The 16,235-nt window shown below is 37.0% G+C and overlaps 1 protein-coding gene across 2 annotated transcripts in view; it reads left to right on the top strand.

Annotated features, from left to right (window-relative positions):
- Positions 1 to 16,235, top strand: part of FAP (fibroblast activation protein alpha) — a 73,911-nt gene that overhangs the window by 14,421 nt on the left and 43,255 nt on the right. The window contains exons 3-10 of one of the 2 annotated variants that reach the window (XM_011285347.3): positions 3,212 to 3,310; positions 4,267 to 4,361; positions 5,286 to 5,360; positions 6,824 to 6,876; positions 10,560 to 10,632; positions 11,306 to 11,426; positions 12,372 to 12,526; positions 14,562 to 14,665. In XM_011285347.3, coding sequence (XP_011283649.1) covers positions 3,212 to 3,310; positions 4,267 to 4,361; positions 5,286 to 5,360; positions 6,824 to 6,876; positions 10,560 to 10,632; positions 11,306 to 11,426; positions 12,372 to 12,526; positions 14,562 to 14,665 — 775 coding nt within the window. The remainder of the gene's footprint in view (positions 1 to 3,211; positions 3,311 to 4,266; positions 4,362 to 5,285; positions 5,361 to 6,823; positions 6,877 to 10,559; positions 10,633 to 11,305; positions 11,427 to 12,371; positions 12,527 to 14,561; positions 14,666 to 16,235) is intronic. The other variant, XM_019838169.1, reaches the window with a different exon arrangement.

Here is a 16,235-nt window from a genome sequence, read left to right as displayed (position 1 = left end):
CAAAGTATTACTTATGCTAGACAAAAAAGTAAATAAATAAACCACCAATGTTATATTTATTTATTGAATTAATATCAAAAAAAGTTTTTTACAAAGCAATTATCTAGGGCTTTTTTTGGTATTCACAATAAAGGGATTCACTGAATTGAAAATTTCTTCATCTATAGGTTCAGGATTGTGTAGACAAAATTAAATGCATCTCAAAAAGGAAAGTAATTTCCACTGCAAATAGTATTAGAATTTCCCCTTGACTATATTAGAAACAGATTATAATTTGCTTTTAGAAGAGTTAAGTAAAATTTATTTAAAATACTTAGCAAGTATTCTAATGTTATTGTAGTAAAATGGTCTTTTGTTCATTGAATAGGAATTATAAAAATCAGTGGTATATATCTTACACAAGAGCATTTAATTAAATAGAAGAACTTTTATTATGAATAACTATCTGGCTTAGAATTCAAGGAGAATTTAAGAAGATGAATATTTTAAAAAACCGAATAACTTAGTGTTATTATTTAGGGTCTACTTGCAAAAGGGTTCACCAGCCACCTGTTGTTCTTATAGCCACCAGAATAATTTTTAGTAAATTAAGAAAAGAATTCAGTGTCCTAATTAAGCATATGGAGCATACATACATCAGTGCGAATCAGTTAAAATAACATAAGATGATATTATCCAGTTGGTCAATTAACTCTTATCACATGGCAGTACATGTATGTAATTACAAGGTTATAGAGCATGTTGATTCTCAAATTTCAAAATCTAGTGTGGAAGTGCTGGAAGTATTATCATTTTCTAGTACAGTCCTTCATAATATTTCAGGTGAGTAAGCTATGATGCCAGAGATTGACTTACCAGAGCCATACAGGAAATTAGTAGTAGAATGATTCTGTAAAAAAAGAGGACATAGGTCTCATCCATCCATCCATCTTTCCATCCATCCATCCATCCATCCATCTGTCCGTCCATCCATTCTTCATTTAAGGTATTCATCCATTGAACAAGCATTTATGAAATGCCTATTGTATTCTAGATACAAAGGATGTGATGGTGAGCAAAACTACACGTGGTCCCTGAACTTATTGTGACTGAGAATATGGTAGAAGGTGGAGAAATAATAGTAAAATACTCAAATACATACATGATTACAAATCAAGACAAATGCTTTCATGCAAAAGAACATGGTCTATGGTAATGTATAACAAGGGAACCAGATCTAAACCAGAGGGTCAGAAGGGGCTTCCCAGAGGAAGTAGCCGTTATATTAAGCATTCAAGCATGACTAGGAGATATGGGAGGGGAGAAGGTGGAAAGAAGTGCAGAAGCCCCAGAGAAAGAAATGAGAAAGCCCAGTATGTTTGGAATCTAAAAAGAAATGACAGAGAGGCAAGAAGGGACTGGAGGGCCATCCCAGACCATCCAGGGCCTATAGTTCAGACAAACATTTTTGGTCTTTATCCTAAGAGTTATGGAAAGCTATGAGACAGTTTAGCAGGAGGATAAAGTTATAGCTCTCATCTTCGACAGTTTTATTTTTACATGGGCAAATACCAGATTCACAAATGCTATTCAAGGTATAGGACATTTTTCTAAGTTTTGGTTCTGTAAGTGATGGCCTGGAGAAGGGGTAGGGTGGGAGGGATGGAGAATGGCAATATGGATATGAAGGAGGACTGGAAGATGGTTGCCATACTATCCATCTGGCGTATCTGACTGTTGAGGAGCTCTGTAATGAATGTGTTCTGAGAATAGAGTCGTGTTTGAAAAACACAATTGTTTTGGAAGATTCAAATGTAGGTGAAACTTGCCTGTGGTCTGTCAGCTACCTTAGGTGAGGTTTTACATGGAAATCCTCTACTTCTGGAAATTTTAAGATCATTTGTATAGATCATGTGGTTTCGGTTCTTTTTTTTTTTTTTCCCTGTCCCACTTTCTCTTTATAAAAATCCCAGTCAGGATAAGAAATTATCTACTTTCATTGATACATTCTCTCTTGAGATGTCTGAAGGTAAGGATTTTGGCTGATCTCTTCTGACCAAATGGGATGCTAAAATATGTCCTTGACAAACCAGTAGTAATCCAAGCCAAGCATCTATGACGAAGTACAAAGAACTGCTTAAAAGATAAGGTGTGGTTTTTTTTTAAAAAGTTTATTTATTTATGTTGAGAAAGAGAGAGAGGGCTTTTCTCACATGAGCAGGGGAGGGGCAGAAAGAGAGGGAAAGAGAGAATCCCAAGCAGATTTTGCACTGTCAGCACAGAGCGCCATGCGGGGGCTTGAACCCACCAACCGTGAGATCATGACCTGAGCTGAAACCGAGAGTCAGACGCTTAACCCATCGAGCCCCACCCAGGCACACAAAGGACGAAGTTTTTAAGCTAGGTCTGCAATCCCAGCTTTGCAAGGTTTAGGGTTGTTGGAAGGTCACCTCATCTTTTAAAAATATATTTGGGGGGGGGGGGGCTCCGGGGTGGGACAGTCGGTTAAGCATCCGGCTTCAGCTCAGGCCATGATCTCCCAGTTCATGTGTTCAAGCCCCGCATTGGGTTCTGTGCTGACAGCTGGGAGCCTGAAGCCTTCTTTGGATTCTGTGTCTCCTTCTCTCTCTCTGCCCCTCCCCCACTCACGCTCTGTCACCCTTGTGGTTTGTCAGCTACCTTAGGTGACGTTTTATATGGAAATCCTCTACTTCTAGAATTAAAAAAAAATTTTTTTTTAATATTTTTTTAATGTTTATTTTTGAGAGAGACAGATGGAGCGCGATTGGGGGAGGGGCAGAGAGCAAGAAGGAGACCCAGAATCTGAAGCAGGCTACAGGCTTCAAGCTGTCAGAGCCCTAGAAGGGGCTCAAACCCACAAACTGTGAGATCATGACCTGGGCTGAACTAGGAAGCTTAACGTCTGAGCCCCAGGTCATCTTATCTTTTATAAAAGACCTCTGACAACCCTGTGCTGCCTGAAGAGGGTTCCTACAACCCATCATGGCCTTCCTGAGTACCCATCATACTCCTTCTGGCAAGCCGACTGTCTCTCTAGGCCTTGATTAGCCTCTCTATCGAGGCGATGACACTCACAACTCTTAACAGGGGTGAAAAGTTTAGCAATGGCAGTGTTTTCATTACAGGAGACAGGACAGATGAGAGACAGGCTCAGGATTTATTTGCGTTATTAATCATCTTTTTAGTAATACTGTTTCCATCTCCCCTAAAGTTCATGACTCTGAAGGAAGTACAACAAGAACACTCACATTGAAGGATATTTTAAATGGGACATTTTCCTATAAGACATTTTTTCCAAACTGGATTTCAGGTAAGTGGATTGTTTCTTTACCTTTTGAGGTTTTTGAAAATACGTGTTTTTGTTTTTATTTTTCGTGCCAATACATCTCAATGGTAACAGAGGCCATATCAATTGAAATAGAAAAAAAGAGCACTTACTTAGATAAGTCAAATGGCCACCAAAGCACTTTGACAGAACCATTTGCCGAATAGTAATGATGCCATTTGGATTTTCAGTAAAAAAGTGAAAGTTGAGAGTACATTGCTAGAACAATCTGAGCGTATTGTATGACTCTTCTGAATATGCACCTATTTAGGAGAGGCCATAAGAATTTTACCAACAGAGAAATTCCATTGTTAATCTAGATAATCTGAGAAATGGACAAATCCCATCCTGGCCACAAAAAAAAAAAAAAAATCCTTCATAGGCCATAAAATTGATATTTGCATATACGTTTTCAGAATAGGATATTGTCAGATAAGTCCAAACAAATAGTAAGGTCAACTAAATTATTTATGGTATTATAGTTTGTATCTAAAGTGGGACTAAACACATTTAAATATTTTCATTTTTCTCTTTAGAAAATAAAATGCACATCAAAAGAGTTTTAAAGTAAATCAAACACAACCCAAATATAATGTATTTTTTAGTTCAAAACAAATACACCATTTTAACACCAGTTTTTAAACACACCAGTTTATCCTCTTTGTTGTATCACAGAGAAAACCCAATTTTATTCCGCAGCACCCTGAACTGGTCACAATAGGGCAGCCTACTAGCAAATGTGGCATTTTTGTGGAAAATAGAAAAGAGCATCCTTTCCTCCCTTCCACTGTCAGCTAATTATTTTAAGTCTGACGAAGCAATGTCCTGGACAGGGAAGAAAAGCAAAGCACATCTGTGAAATAAGGGAGGTTTCTCTTTCTTATAAATGCATTTCCTACTAAGGGGGATCATTTCAAGTTTGTTTTCCTTCTTGTTTAAAGGACAAGAATATCTTCATCAGTCTACAGATAATGATATAGTATATTACAATATTGAAACAGGAGAATCATATACCATTTTGAGTAATAGCACCATGGTATGTATCCAGCATCATCTTCCTCCTCAAACCTTTGCCACCTACTCAATGACCATGGAACAGAATCCAAACTCTCAGCACTTGACCTAGCCTTCTCGGATCCATCCCCCACTGAATTCTCCAGTTCTCTCTTCTAGTCACACTATACTACTGCCTTTGCCTCCTCTCAATCACCCAGCATCTTTCCTTCTCTGGGAAAAAAGTGTAGTAAGAGAGAAGAGTTGAGAAATCATTCCTTATAACAGGCAAACTGAGGCTCAAATCCAGGTTCTGTCACTTCTTAGCTATGGAAAGTTAAATAAGGTTCCATACCACACCAGCCACGGTGTGCCTCATTTTCTCTCTCTGAAGAGTAGGAAGAATAATACCAGTCTGGGTTTCTAGAAGAGGTAAGTAGTGTAACATTTGAATGTGGGAGGACGGCACCTAACCTGGAATACACGCTCGACAAACAAGAACTATGAAATGTAGGCTTCTGCTGCTCTATGCTCCTAGGCTCTTCCCACTTTCTCCACCCTCAAAAGCCTGCTAATGTTTTAAAGTCAAGCTCAGATGATACTCTCTTCCTCATGCAACCAATGATCCTCTGAATTTGATTTAATCAACTCTTTTTCAAATGCTTTCGCAATGCTATATTTGTATTTCTTCAATAGAACTTTCTAATTTGCAATACGCTACTTATTTTCAAGTTTAACATATTAAGCTTCCTGAAATCACAAAGTATATTCCATGTATCACATCTTCCTCTCATAGTGTTTAATAAATTTGTTTGTATACAGTAAGTACCATGTAAACGTTTTTTTAATTGCATAGACAGTATATGTACGTAAAAGTATGTCAATTATGCGATATCCTTTTAATACTTCACATTTACATGGCTCTGGTTTTTCTTCTATATTCTAATTGACTTATTTATGATTTCAGAAAAGTGTGAATGCTTCAAATTATGGCTTGTCACCTGATCGGCAATTTGCCTATCTAGAAAGTGATTATTCAAAGGTATTGACTATTTAATTTGGGTATATCCGTTTATATCTGCTACTAATCCACAGTTTGGTTTATAAAAGTAAGAGGAAGTGAGAGTATATTTTTATCTCTAAATATTCAAGAAGTTAATGTGAGTTCTAGATGAGCCTAAAAAACATAACTGAAGCACATACGCATAATTCAGAATTTGGTGCATTTGTCTGGCTATCCTCCAACGGTAGAAACTACTTTCCTCTGGGGTAGGGGACTTCATTTGGGGGCACTGATATTTATCAGAAACGGGACAATTACACTTCTATTTCTAAAACTAGGTGACTTCATAAGTCGTTAGTTAATCCTCACATATTTTAACCTTGTGAAAGTTAATTGTTATGGAAAATGGAAATATCGAGGTGTAGCTTATTTAACTCACTTGCTCAAATAGGATAATATATGGTCAGCGGTACACTAGGGTTTAAATCTGTGGCTTCAAAAAGCTGGGGTAGGAATATCCCACCAAATCAGACCATTTACCTTTACTTCGTTTCCCCTTCTTGAATGAAGTTATAGAGGGAAGTTGATGATCTTATTTTTTCTACTTACACAACTTCGAGATAATTTTGCAAGAAGGCAAAAGAATTTATTATCAAATGAAACTTCTAGTGATTACCTTTAGAGAGAGAACCTTTTTACTGCCATTTTTCATATCCTATGTGAGATATAATACAGAATGAATAGTTAATCTTGCCCCCCCCAAGTTGTTCAGTCTGCTGATTATTTTCCAGTAGACCGGGTCCTGGTCGCTACCAGTCTTCAGGAAGACATGTTTTAACCAGTTGGAGTTTCTTTGCCAAGAGTTTGAAAGCTCTTTTAAGAAACAAAATCCAAAATAATATTTGTATTATTCACTAACCACAGAACAAATACACTTAATGAGAAAAAGAGCAGTTTTTTTCAGGAGGAATTATAAACTATGGAGCTTCTATTTCTTTTTCAATTTCTATTATTCTTAAAAAGTGTTATATTTTAAGAAAGGCAAACATGTTGTAACAAAACTCTGTGTTGAATAAAATTCTCTTTATCTAATTTTAGAGGGTATCATTGTAACGAACTACACAGGTTTGGGGTAATCCTTATGGCCAGGGAGATCATGGGGGTTTTACTTCATATCAAGGTATAGCATAAAGGAAAAATTCTTAGGATAGAGTGTGTCAAAGAAAAGCTTTTTATATTAAGAAATGTCTTCGGATATGCTTTTTATGGAGTGAGGGTTGAATCACTGCTGAGATTAGTTCTGGAACTTAGACAAACATCACAAAAGTCCACAGTAAAACTCTTTAAATGAAGACTCTTTTGGAATTGAAACATATCCTTCCTAGTGCTTTATGAAAATAGTCCTTTTATAATTCTGAATCTTGAATCATTTGTTATTATACATTATTGATAGAAGCTTTTTAAGAATCATAATTTGTCTCTGTCTCTCTTCTTTCCGACAGCTTTGGAGATACTCTTACACAGCAACATATCACATCTATGACCTAAATACTGGGTAAAATTTCATATCTATGTATTGATACTACTTAAATCCATTATGATTTTTCACTCCACGCTCTGATTTAAAGTTAAGATTACATTATCTTGTTACTGATCTTAGTGTTTTACTTCTTTACCGTGTATGGGCACCCATAAAAATTAAGAAATTTAAGGAAATACTTTTATGAGACATTTACCTCTTTTTATTTGACAAATGTTCTGTATTTTTATTCACCAGGCAGTTTTATTCTCCCTACTTTGGAACACCAAATTATAAATATACCATTTATGGACATAAACCTACATACTGAAAGCACAAACACGTGCATGGGAATGATACACTGCTTACGAGAGAGTGGCTGTTTCAACGGAAGGAAGCAGAAGGGCAGGAGATGCAAATCTCCTTCAGTTGTATCTAAACACAGACTCCATTAATTGATTTTAAATTAGCTGTTACTAAAATTGCAAAACGTTAATATTTTTTAAATTGGGGCTGTAGATAAGTTGGCATCTGTCATACCATTTTCTTTCTTTCTTTGTATGCTTCACTATTTGAAATATTTCAATTTAATCAAAAAAAAAAGAAAGAAAAAGAAAGAAAGAAAGAAAGAAGAAAGAAAGAAAGAAAGAAAAAGGAACGAGTAGGTAGGCAGAACACCTAGTGAGGGAATTCCTGACAGAAGGCATAACCTGTAAAGGCCCCAAGGGAAGGGAGAGCACAGAGAGTTTCGGAAACTCAAAATAGGTCAGTTGAGTTGAAATTGGAGGAGGGCATGCTGACTAGTGAGAGGTGGTGTAAGGTTGGGAAGGAGTTGGGGCCAGGAAGCAAGGGCCAAATAATCATGAGGAAACCATTAAGAAGAGTTTAGATGTCGTTCTGATGACAATAGGGAATCAGATTTGCACTTTAGAAAAATCACTCTGACTCAGTATGGACAATGAATTGGTTTAGTTACTCATCTTAATGTGATATCCTATTTGCTGTTATATAAAAGGGAAAAATAATTATATGGCTTGAAGAGGTATTGAAAAATTTTATGGTCTATTTCCTCTTTTGTCCAGTAAGAACACAAAAATTCAAAACAAAATCTACTTGTTTTAAGAGTTCAGAAAAGACTGATTCTGATCTTAAACTGTCAATTTAGGAAATATGAACTACTACATAAAGTAGAAACTGAACTCATCTAATATACTCTGGGTCTTTCTCTTCTCTGTATCCACATCATCACCAAATTCAAAAATAGGTTTTTGTCTTTTTTTAAGTTTATTTTTTAATTATTTTGAGAGAGAGAGAAAGAGAGAGAGAGAGAGAGAGTGTGTGTGTGTGTGTGCGCGCATGTGTGCGGGGGAGAGGCAGAGAGAAATGGAGAGAAAGAATCCCAAAGAGGCTCCGCACTATCAGCTCAGAGCCCAACACAGGGCTTGAACTCACGAACCTTGAGATCATGACCAGACCTGAAATCAAGAGTCAGACACTTAACCGACTGAGCCACCCAGGAGCCCCTCAAAAAGAAATTATTGAACACCTATTATGTGAAAAGCATATATGGGGAGATACAAATGAACTCGAGGCACTGACCCTACTCTCAAGAAAACTTTAAATTGGTGAAGTAAAATCCTTACTCTTTCAGCACAATTTCTTAAGGCTTTAATCAATTCCTTATTTTTCTTTTAATTGTTTTGAAATTCTCCACATCCTACCTTAAGGTTCAGCAAATTAAACAGCATTCCAAAAGAAAGTGACAATACTAATATTTTAATTATGGCTTGTATAAGTTTTATGGCCTTGAATCATTTTAAATATTTAGCTTTTGTGCAGTGAACTTAGTCAAGCCACTACTTGCCTGCTTGCTTTCTCTCTCTCTCTCTCTCTCTCTCTCTCTCTCTTTCCTTATCTGCACAACTTTCTAATTTGCCAAATTTGTCTTTTGTCAGGTAAATATAGCATAATTTAGGAAGTGAGGGATGACAAATTTGTTGAGATTCAAGGCAAGACCACATACCACTAATTCCAAATTTTCTATATGCTTCTGAAGAGTCTATAAAAATCTACCACAGAGAAAGTGAAGATAGTTCTGGTTTCAAGCATGGGAAGGAATACTGAGAGGAGACGACAGCCTTTGTGAGCAGCCTCCTCCACTTTCTCTCATAGTGTTAGTTATTTAGAAAACATAGAAAATGGCAGCTGTGGTGACTTGCCAGTCATGAAGAGACTCTGCGCTGAGATTTTCAGCTTGGCGCTGTCTGCATGCTTGCATAGATGATTCCACAGCATATGGAAACCTAAGACAGCGTTGCAATGTCAAAGGTAACATGAACGCTGGCCTGAGATAGAAATGCCTTTTCTTCTGGATCATTCCTTTGCCTGTGCCTTCACATGTGTTTCAGTATATTGTGGACCTTCCCAGTGCCTGCTGCTCATATACTGCCCTCTGGCAGGCAGGATTCTCACTGCTTCACCAGCGGTCTCTCTCTTCCATGGCCATTATTCTTTCCCCAGTCAAAGCTGATCTGCCTGTGTTCCCTCACGGCTTGCTAGGCCTCAGGCTGCATGACCTAATAAGTTGTGTCAAAGTAACGTGGGTTACAATTCTTTGCAGGTTCCAGCTTTAAAAGAATGAGAAAAGTAGAAATGTCAGGCATGTTAGGTCCAGGTTGGAGTTAGTTTTTTGAGGGAGAGGACAAAGAGTCTTTCTTCAGGCTCCTCAATTTATACCTTGGAGGCAAGTCTTGTTTCGTTTATCTTCAAAAGCAGTCTTGATGAAATTATTAATATAATCTTCAAGAAGATAATAGTCAAAACTTAAGCATGGCATCCTATGACTCTTTAGCACTTACAAAAATCTGAACACATTCTCGTTGAAGAACTACAAAAGCCCCACAGTGCAAGTTAGTCAATTGAGTATTTGCAGGGTGAGTCTAGGCACCAAAGTGAGATTTTTGGCCAATAAGATATTTGAAATTTCCCCATGGGTGGAGAACTTTGCAAGCTTAAGGCATACTGCCCAGTGTATGATCTGTTTTTCAGTTTAGTTTGAGATCAGATGTTCCTTTCCTTTTCTGATTTCAAGTCAGATCCCTGGGGAGATTGTCAAATGGCATCTTATTTTCAAAAATTTGAAATGCATATGCATTCACAGAGATGGGGGTTGTAAATGAGAATGTGGAAGAGCACATATTAAACTTCAGCACAGCTATAGCATTTTAGAGCTGGAAGGCACTTCATCGACCATCTCAGCCTGATGTGTACAAATTTTACAGTCCTGAGGGTTAGGAGACTTGAGTTTAATTAGGGTCGGCCAAGAATCAGCGATGTGATTTTAAAAAGTCGTATCTCTCTAACCTCACGTTTATTTATTTTTTTTAATGAGGGTGTTCCACCAGATAATGTCTAGAGATAGTCCCACTTTCACAGTCTATAAATCCTTAATAAATCTTTAATTCACTTCATTACAAAGGTCAGAAAACTGAGACCCAGAGAAATTAAGTGACTTAAGTAACTGGTAAAGAACTGCTACCAGAACCCGATGCCTCCAGTGCCATTTTGTCACATTCTTTCCGTTAGGTTTGAGGAAGCTGAGGACGATCCTTCATTTTTATTCTTTACTTTTTTCTGTTTGTAAAGATGCTTTTTTTCCCCCTTGAACAGCAAGGTTTATTATTATTTTTTCTTCCTTTTTTTTTTTTTTTTCCTTCTAGACAGTTTGTAAGAAGAAATGAGCTTCCTCGTCCAATTCAGTATTTATGCTGGTCGCCTGTTGGGAGTAAATTAGTAAGTGTTTAAATTATAGAAGTGTTTAATCATTTAAATAAAAGAGGAGCCATTTGATTTTGGCCTTTGTTAAATTTCCCTGCCTGAAAGGAAAAAAAAAAATTCATGACTATTTTAGTGGTTAAAAACGGGAAGAGTTTTGATAAATTGAAACTCATCTGAGAATTCCGCAAAATCTCAAGCTCATGGATAGACTTCTTTAAATATCGCAGTCAAAAACTTTATCCTCATACTCAGCCAGAATGCGTTGTGCCAGAAAGCTGAGGAAAAATATGGTTTTCACAAGTTTCCCAGACTAGCTTCAGACAACATGAAATTTTGTCCAAGCTCTTATTTAAGGACTCTAAATAAAGATTAGATCTGGCTAGCTATTAATATTCAAAGATTTATTTGACTTTCTGTTAATATGTACAATTATTTATTTGAGTAATAAAACAACAAATATATGGTAAACTTTATGCTTTATTTGATAGACTTTAAAAATCATAACTGATGTTAATGTGAGCTGGTTGGTTTTTTGACCTATTAAAATGATACTTTAGTTGTGATTCCTTCTTGCATCTGGATTACCATGCATTTTGAAGGTATTAGGTAAATAATTAAAACAAGTTTACAGGCTTTATTGTATTTCTTATGGAATTCTCCTTATTAACTAACTTACCACCACTTCTAGGCATATGTCTATCAAAACAATATCTATTTGAAACAAAGACCAGAAGACCCACCTTTTCAAATAACATTTAATGGAAGAGAAAATAAAATATTCAATGGGATCCCAGACTGGGTTTATGAAGGTAAATCATATTCCTTTTCTACCGTTGCTGTTTTAGGCTTTTAATTGAAAATAATTGCATATATTTAGTAAAGTTTAGACAAGTGGTATGTTACCGAGATGAATGGTGGCATTTCTGAAAGCTGTTATCAGGTTATGAACAGGATGTACATGTTCTCAAAGAACAAAATCTAATGATCAGGCTGGTAGAGCTGATTTTCATGAGCATTATAAAGTGGTAGTAATAATTTACATTTCAAGAAGCTTGTGGTCCTTAGATGCTGTGTTGGTACATTTCCTCAGGTTTCTTTTTTCTTGAGGAATAAATCTTTCTTCCAAAACTAGACAACTGTCTACATAATTTTGCAGAGAAATATTCCTAGTTTTTGATACTTTTGTGAATTGTGTCCTCTTTGTAGGCCGTGTAGGATCCAGGACCTAACTGGACTTTAAGAAGTCTCATAGTTCTTGCCTTTATTAAAAATTATATAACTGAACTGTTTTTGTTTTTTTGTGTTTTTTTGTTTTTTGGGGTTTTTTTTTGTTTGTTTTTTTAAATATTCCTAGGAGAAAAAGTCAACATCTAACCCTTATGTCACTCTTGTAGTGTAATTACAGTTCTCCTTGTTTGGGCTACATTAGGTGACTATAAAAACCAGAAGCTGCCCCAAGGGAAAAATCATTTATTGTTGAAATGCTTAATTAATTTACTTAAAGAATTACATTTCTGATTAATATCAATTCCTACGCAGACTGATTGATGTTTGAAATGAGGTATAAGTTAGGCTATGCCTTTAAACTCAGATTATTTATCTTTTTTAATAACCAAATTTTGGCATATGTCACACCCACATTAAATAAATTATTGCAGTCAGTAAATGGCTAATACAATATATTTTGAAGAATTTGCAATATTTTTCAGAGTAAGCCATAACGGTTATTTGTATGCTTGTATTTTATTTTTCAGAGGAAATGCTTGCTACAAAATACGCTCTCTGGTGGTCTCCTAATGGAAAATTTTTGGCATATGCAGAATTTAATGATACCGAGATACCAGTTATTGCCTATTCCTATTATGGTGATGAACAATATCCTAGAACAATAAATATTCCATACCCCAAGGTATGTTGAGTACTTTCAACAGATGCTTCCATTCCTCTGGTGTCAAAATGAGCAACCAACACCATGAATAGAGGTGGGATCAACAAGTTTGGAGAGCTTCTTATCCTTGTGCATTGTAAGGCAAACATTGTACTGTGCTCTATTATTTATGTGGACATCTGTTGCTTTGGACATCTGGTTGTGCTGGATGAAGTAGTCTTTGCAAAATCCATCGCAGAATCTTTGAAAAACATATGGTCTAGATTATGGAGGAAAAACAAGCTTAACTTAATTTTAATTTTTCATCTTTCATGCTCCAAATTCAGGGTAAAGTTCTGTTTTGCAATTCCTTCTTGAATTCTCATGTAAATGCGAACTAGAATGGAAAATACAAATGTTGAACTTGATGTTCCTGTCAGGTAGAAGCAGGCATGAGTTGTGATCTTTTCTGGACATATAAGGTAGGTTAAGTGTGTGAATCTAGTGTCTTCCTTGAGGAAATTAGACATGGAATGAACCCAATGTTTCTTGTATAACCATTCTAGAATTCTGAGTGAAACACTTTTCATTCAGTCCCATGTCTGAAGAGAGGGCTCCTGTATGTATAGTAGGAGAACAGCAAGGTCACAGTGGAGAAGCGCCGTATCCTAATTTGACTTAGGCAAAAAATCTGAAAAAGGATCAAATAATAAATTCTCCTCTTTTACAAGGAATGGAAGTGGCTGTAGAAAATAGTTCTTTGTTCTTTGGTCCCTGTTGTGTTTACTTGCCAAAGAGAACACTGTTACAGATGGACCCAGTGGGTCCCTCTATGGATATGTGTACACACAAGTGGTTTCTGATGCGAGTCACAGTGGGTATAGATAGAGAACTAGAAATTCCAGATAGTCTAAAATTTATGTTAAAAGTCATGTGATAAAAGATAATGGATAGGAGATGCATGTTTAGGTAGGAGACCCCTCAACGGCTGTATATAAAGTCTGAAAGACTGAAGATGTTTGGAAGTAAGAGAAGTGGCACTTGGGACCCAAGACGTAAAAGAATTTGGATCTTCAAGAGGGTGTAAGGCAGCAGGAAGAAATGGAGGAACCCAGAGCTGAGGACTAACTGACACCGACAGAGAAGTTGGGACCCAAATTTTCATGTTTTCCTTGAAGACTAGAGTTGTTGAAACATCTGACATCAAGCTGAGAGGTGAGGCAACTCAAAAGAAACCAGAAGTCCCAGCTAAGCTTCACAGTGAAACAGGAGGTCAGAGGAGAGCCTGGACAGTTCTTTAGATAAATCCAAATGGCATGGAGTCATTTAAGGCTGTGAACCTGAACTCTGTGGACTTAAATTGTTTGACAATTATAAGACTCTCTTTTTCTGTGTTAAAATAACAGGAACTCTAAGAAGCTGTCTGGGTGTGAACTACACTGTCATGTAAATTTAGGGTGTATAATAGCACAGAAAGTACAAAACAAGAAAAGTGCAAATTCTACAGTCACTTTATTTGGAGGTGACATTTCCCTAATTTGGGGGGGATGATAACAGTAGTAATGTAACCAGCTAGGAGACCGACTGATGATTGTCCTAGACCAAATTATAGGGCAAAAAGCAAAAAATATCTTCTGTTATTTATTGTTTATACTGTCTTCCCCCCTGCACTCCTTCCAGTACAGGGAGAAGTGATTATAATAATTATGCTAAGAAGAAGAAGAAGAAGAAGAAGAAGAAGAAGAAGAAGAAGAAGAAATATCTGTCTTGAAAGTCAGAAAAGAGAATATCAATTATGGCACTGCATTTTCGTATCCAAATTATTTTCCCCTACGAATCAAAGCTCTCTCATTAATCACTTAAAATATGTGTCTTCACTCTGGTTGACATAATATTTGTAATTGCCCTGCAAGTAAAATCGAAATGAAATTCCTGGTCGTGTTATAATTCAAATGTTTTCAACAATGATATACTTAATATTGTAAGCTTATAAAAAATGCCTAAACTCCTAAAGTGTCTTTAATGTCTTAGTCATAATTAAAAATTTATGAGCATATAATCTCCATTTTTTCGGCAGGCTGGAGCTAAGAATCCTGTTGTTCGGTTATTTATTATCGATGCCACTCACCCTGAACATATAGGTCCCATAGAAGTGCCAGTTCCAGCAATGATAGCATCAAGGTAGGGCAAGCCCAGATGCCCTCTTTCCACCTTAACCTGAATTTTAACACTTAAATTTCTTAGCTGAGATTTACACTTCTTTTCTAGTGAGTTTATGATATGTGTCCTCTAAGCAGAAATAAATAAATAAAATTGGCATGTAAACCTAAATACGTAACCAAATTAAAAATGACATTTCTTAAATTGATTTTAAAGTGTCAGCCCCTTTCACACATGTAAGGATGATCAGAGCGATCAATCTAAGTGATACTCCCCTCAGATGTGTGAATGTAAACTTGGGATCAGTGGGCAAATAATAAAATTCATATATGTTCTCAGCCTGTCTTGTTTCAAGTCTGGTCTACGTTCTCTCAAGCCCAGGGTTTATGGATCATGTTTGATCACATATGCATGACTAACAAGAGGCCAACCCTCTCCAAATATTAGCAATTTTTACTAGGATGCAGTCTGTTCACAATTATCTGGTTGTACAATTATCTGTTTGGGATTCACTGTAAGGAGACAGGGACATGAATCAGTCTCACTCCCCCAGCTTGGGGCCATATGTAGATCCTGTCTGATTAGTTCTGATTGTAGCAACCCTTCCAACCCTCCATCAGTCCTCTGTGGTCATTATGGTTGAAGCAGATCAAGGTAAGAGGTCGCCCACACCCAGCCTGGTGGGCCTCCTCACTACTTCCCAAACCCTAACAGGCCAGGGCATGCTGCCCCTTGCAGGAGAGTCGGCCAGGGCAGAATGATTGATCACTGACAGGAAAGAGAACCTCAGCAGAGGCCTCTGTGGGGCCTTGCCAGGGTGAATCTACTCTTGGATAATTTAAATGTTATTTAATGTTTATTTATTTTTGAGAGAGAGAGAGAGAGTGAAAGAGAAAGAGCACGAGCAGGGGAGGAGCAGAGAGAGAGGGAGACACAGAATCGGAAACAGGCTCCAGGCTCCAAGCTGTCAGCACAGAGCCCGACGCGGGGCTCGAACTCAAAAACCGTGAGATCATGACCTGAGCCAAAGCCGGGCGCTCAACTGACTGAGCCACCCAGGCACCCCTCTTGGATAATTTAAAATGGCTTTATTTGGGGGGATGATCCATTACTTCCCCCAACTACCACCAATCTAGTTGATGGAAACTTAGACTAAATACATCTTTCTTTCTCTTTCTTTCTTTCTTTCTTTCTTTCTTTCTTTCTTTCTTTCTTTCTTTCTTTCTTTCAACTGTCATTCTCCTTAGGAAGCAAATGAATGATAGAAAGGGTACTGTATAAGGAGTCAAGAGGAGCATCTGTAAAATACTAACAATTTAATAGTAATAGCTAACATTTTCTCAGCACTTACCATGGAGCAGGCAGAATTCTCAGGAACTTTAAGCACACTCAGCCAACTCTACAGCAAGCTCTACGTTTGGTAATACTGTTATTCCCTCCCATTTGATAAAGAAACAGGGGCACAGATATGTCAAGTAAGCAGCCTTACGCAGTAGCACTACTAGGAGGTAAAACCAGAATCTGAGCCAGAGACCCTTCCAGTTCTGTGATTTCTTTTATATCAATGTCCAGAATTCTGTGGTTTATTTAC

Source organism: Felis catus, chromosome C1 (genome assembly GCF_018350175.1).
Source record: "Felis catus isolate Fca126 chromosome C1, F.catus_Fca126_mat1.0, whole genome shotgun sequence".
NCBI lineage: Eukaryota > Metazoa > Chordata > Mammalia > Carnivora > Felidae > Felis > Felis catus.
Note: the sequence above shows the minus strand (reverse complement) of the source record. Positions and strands in the feature narration are given on the sequence as shown.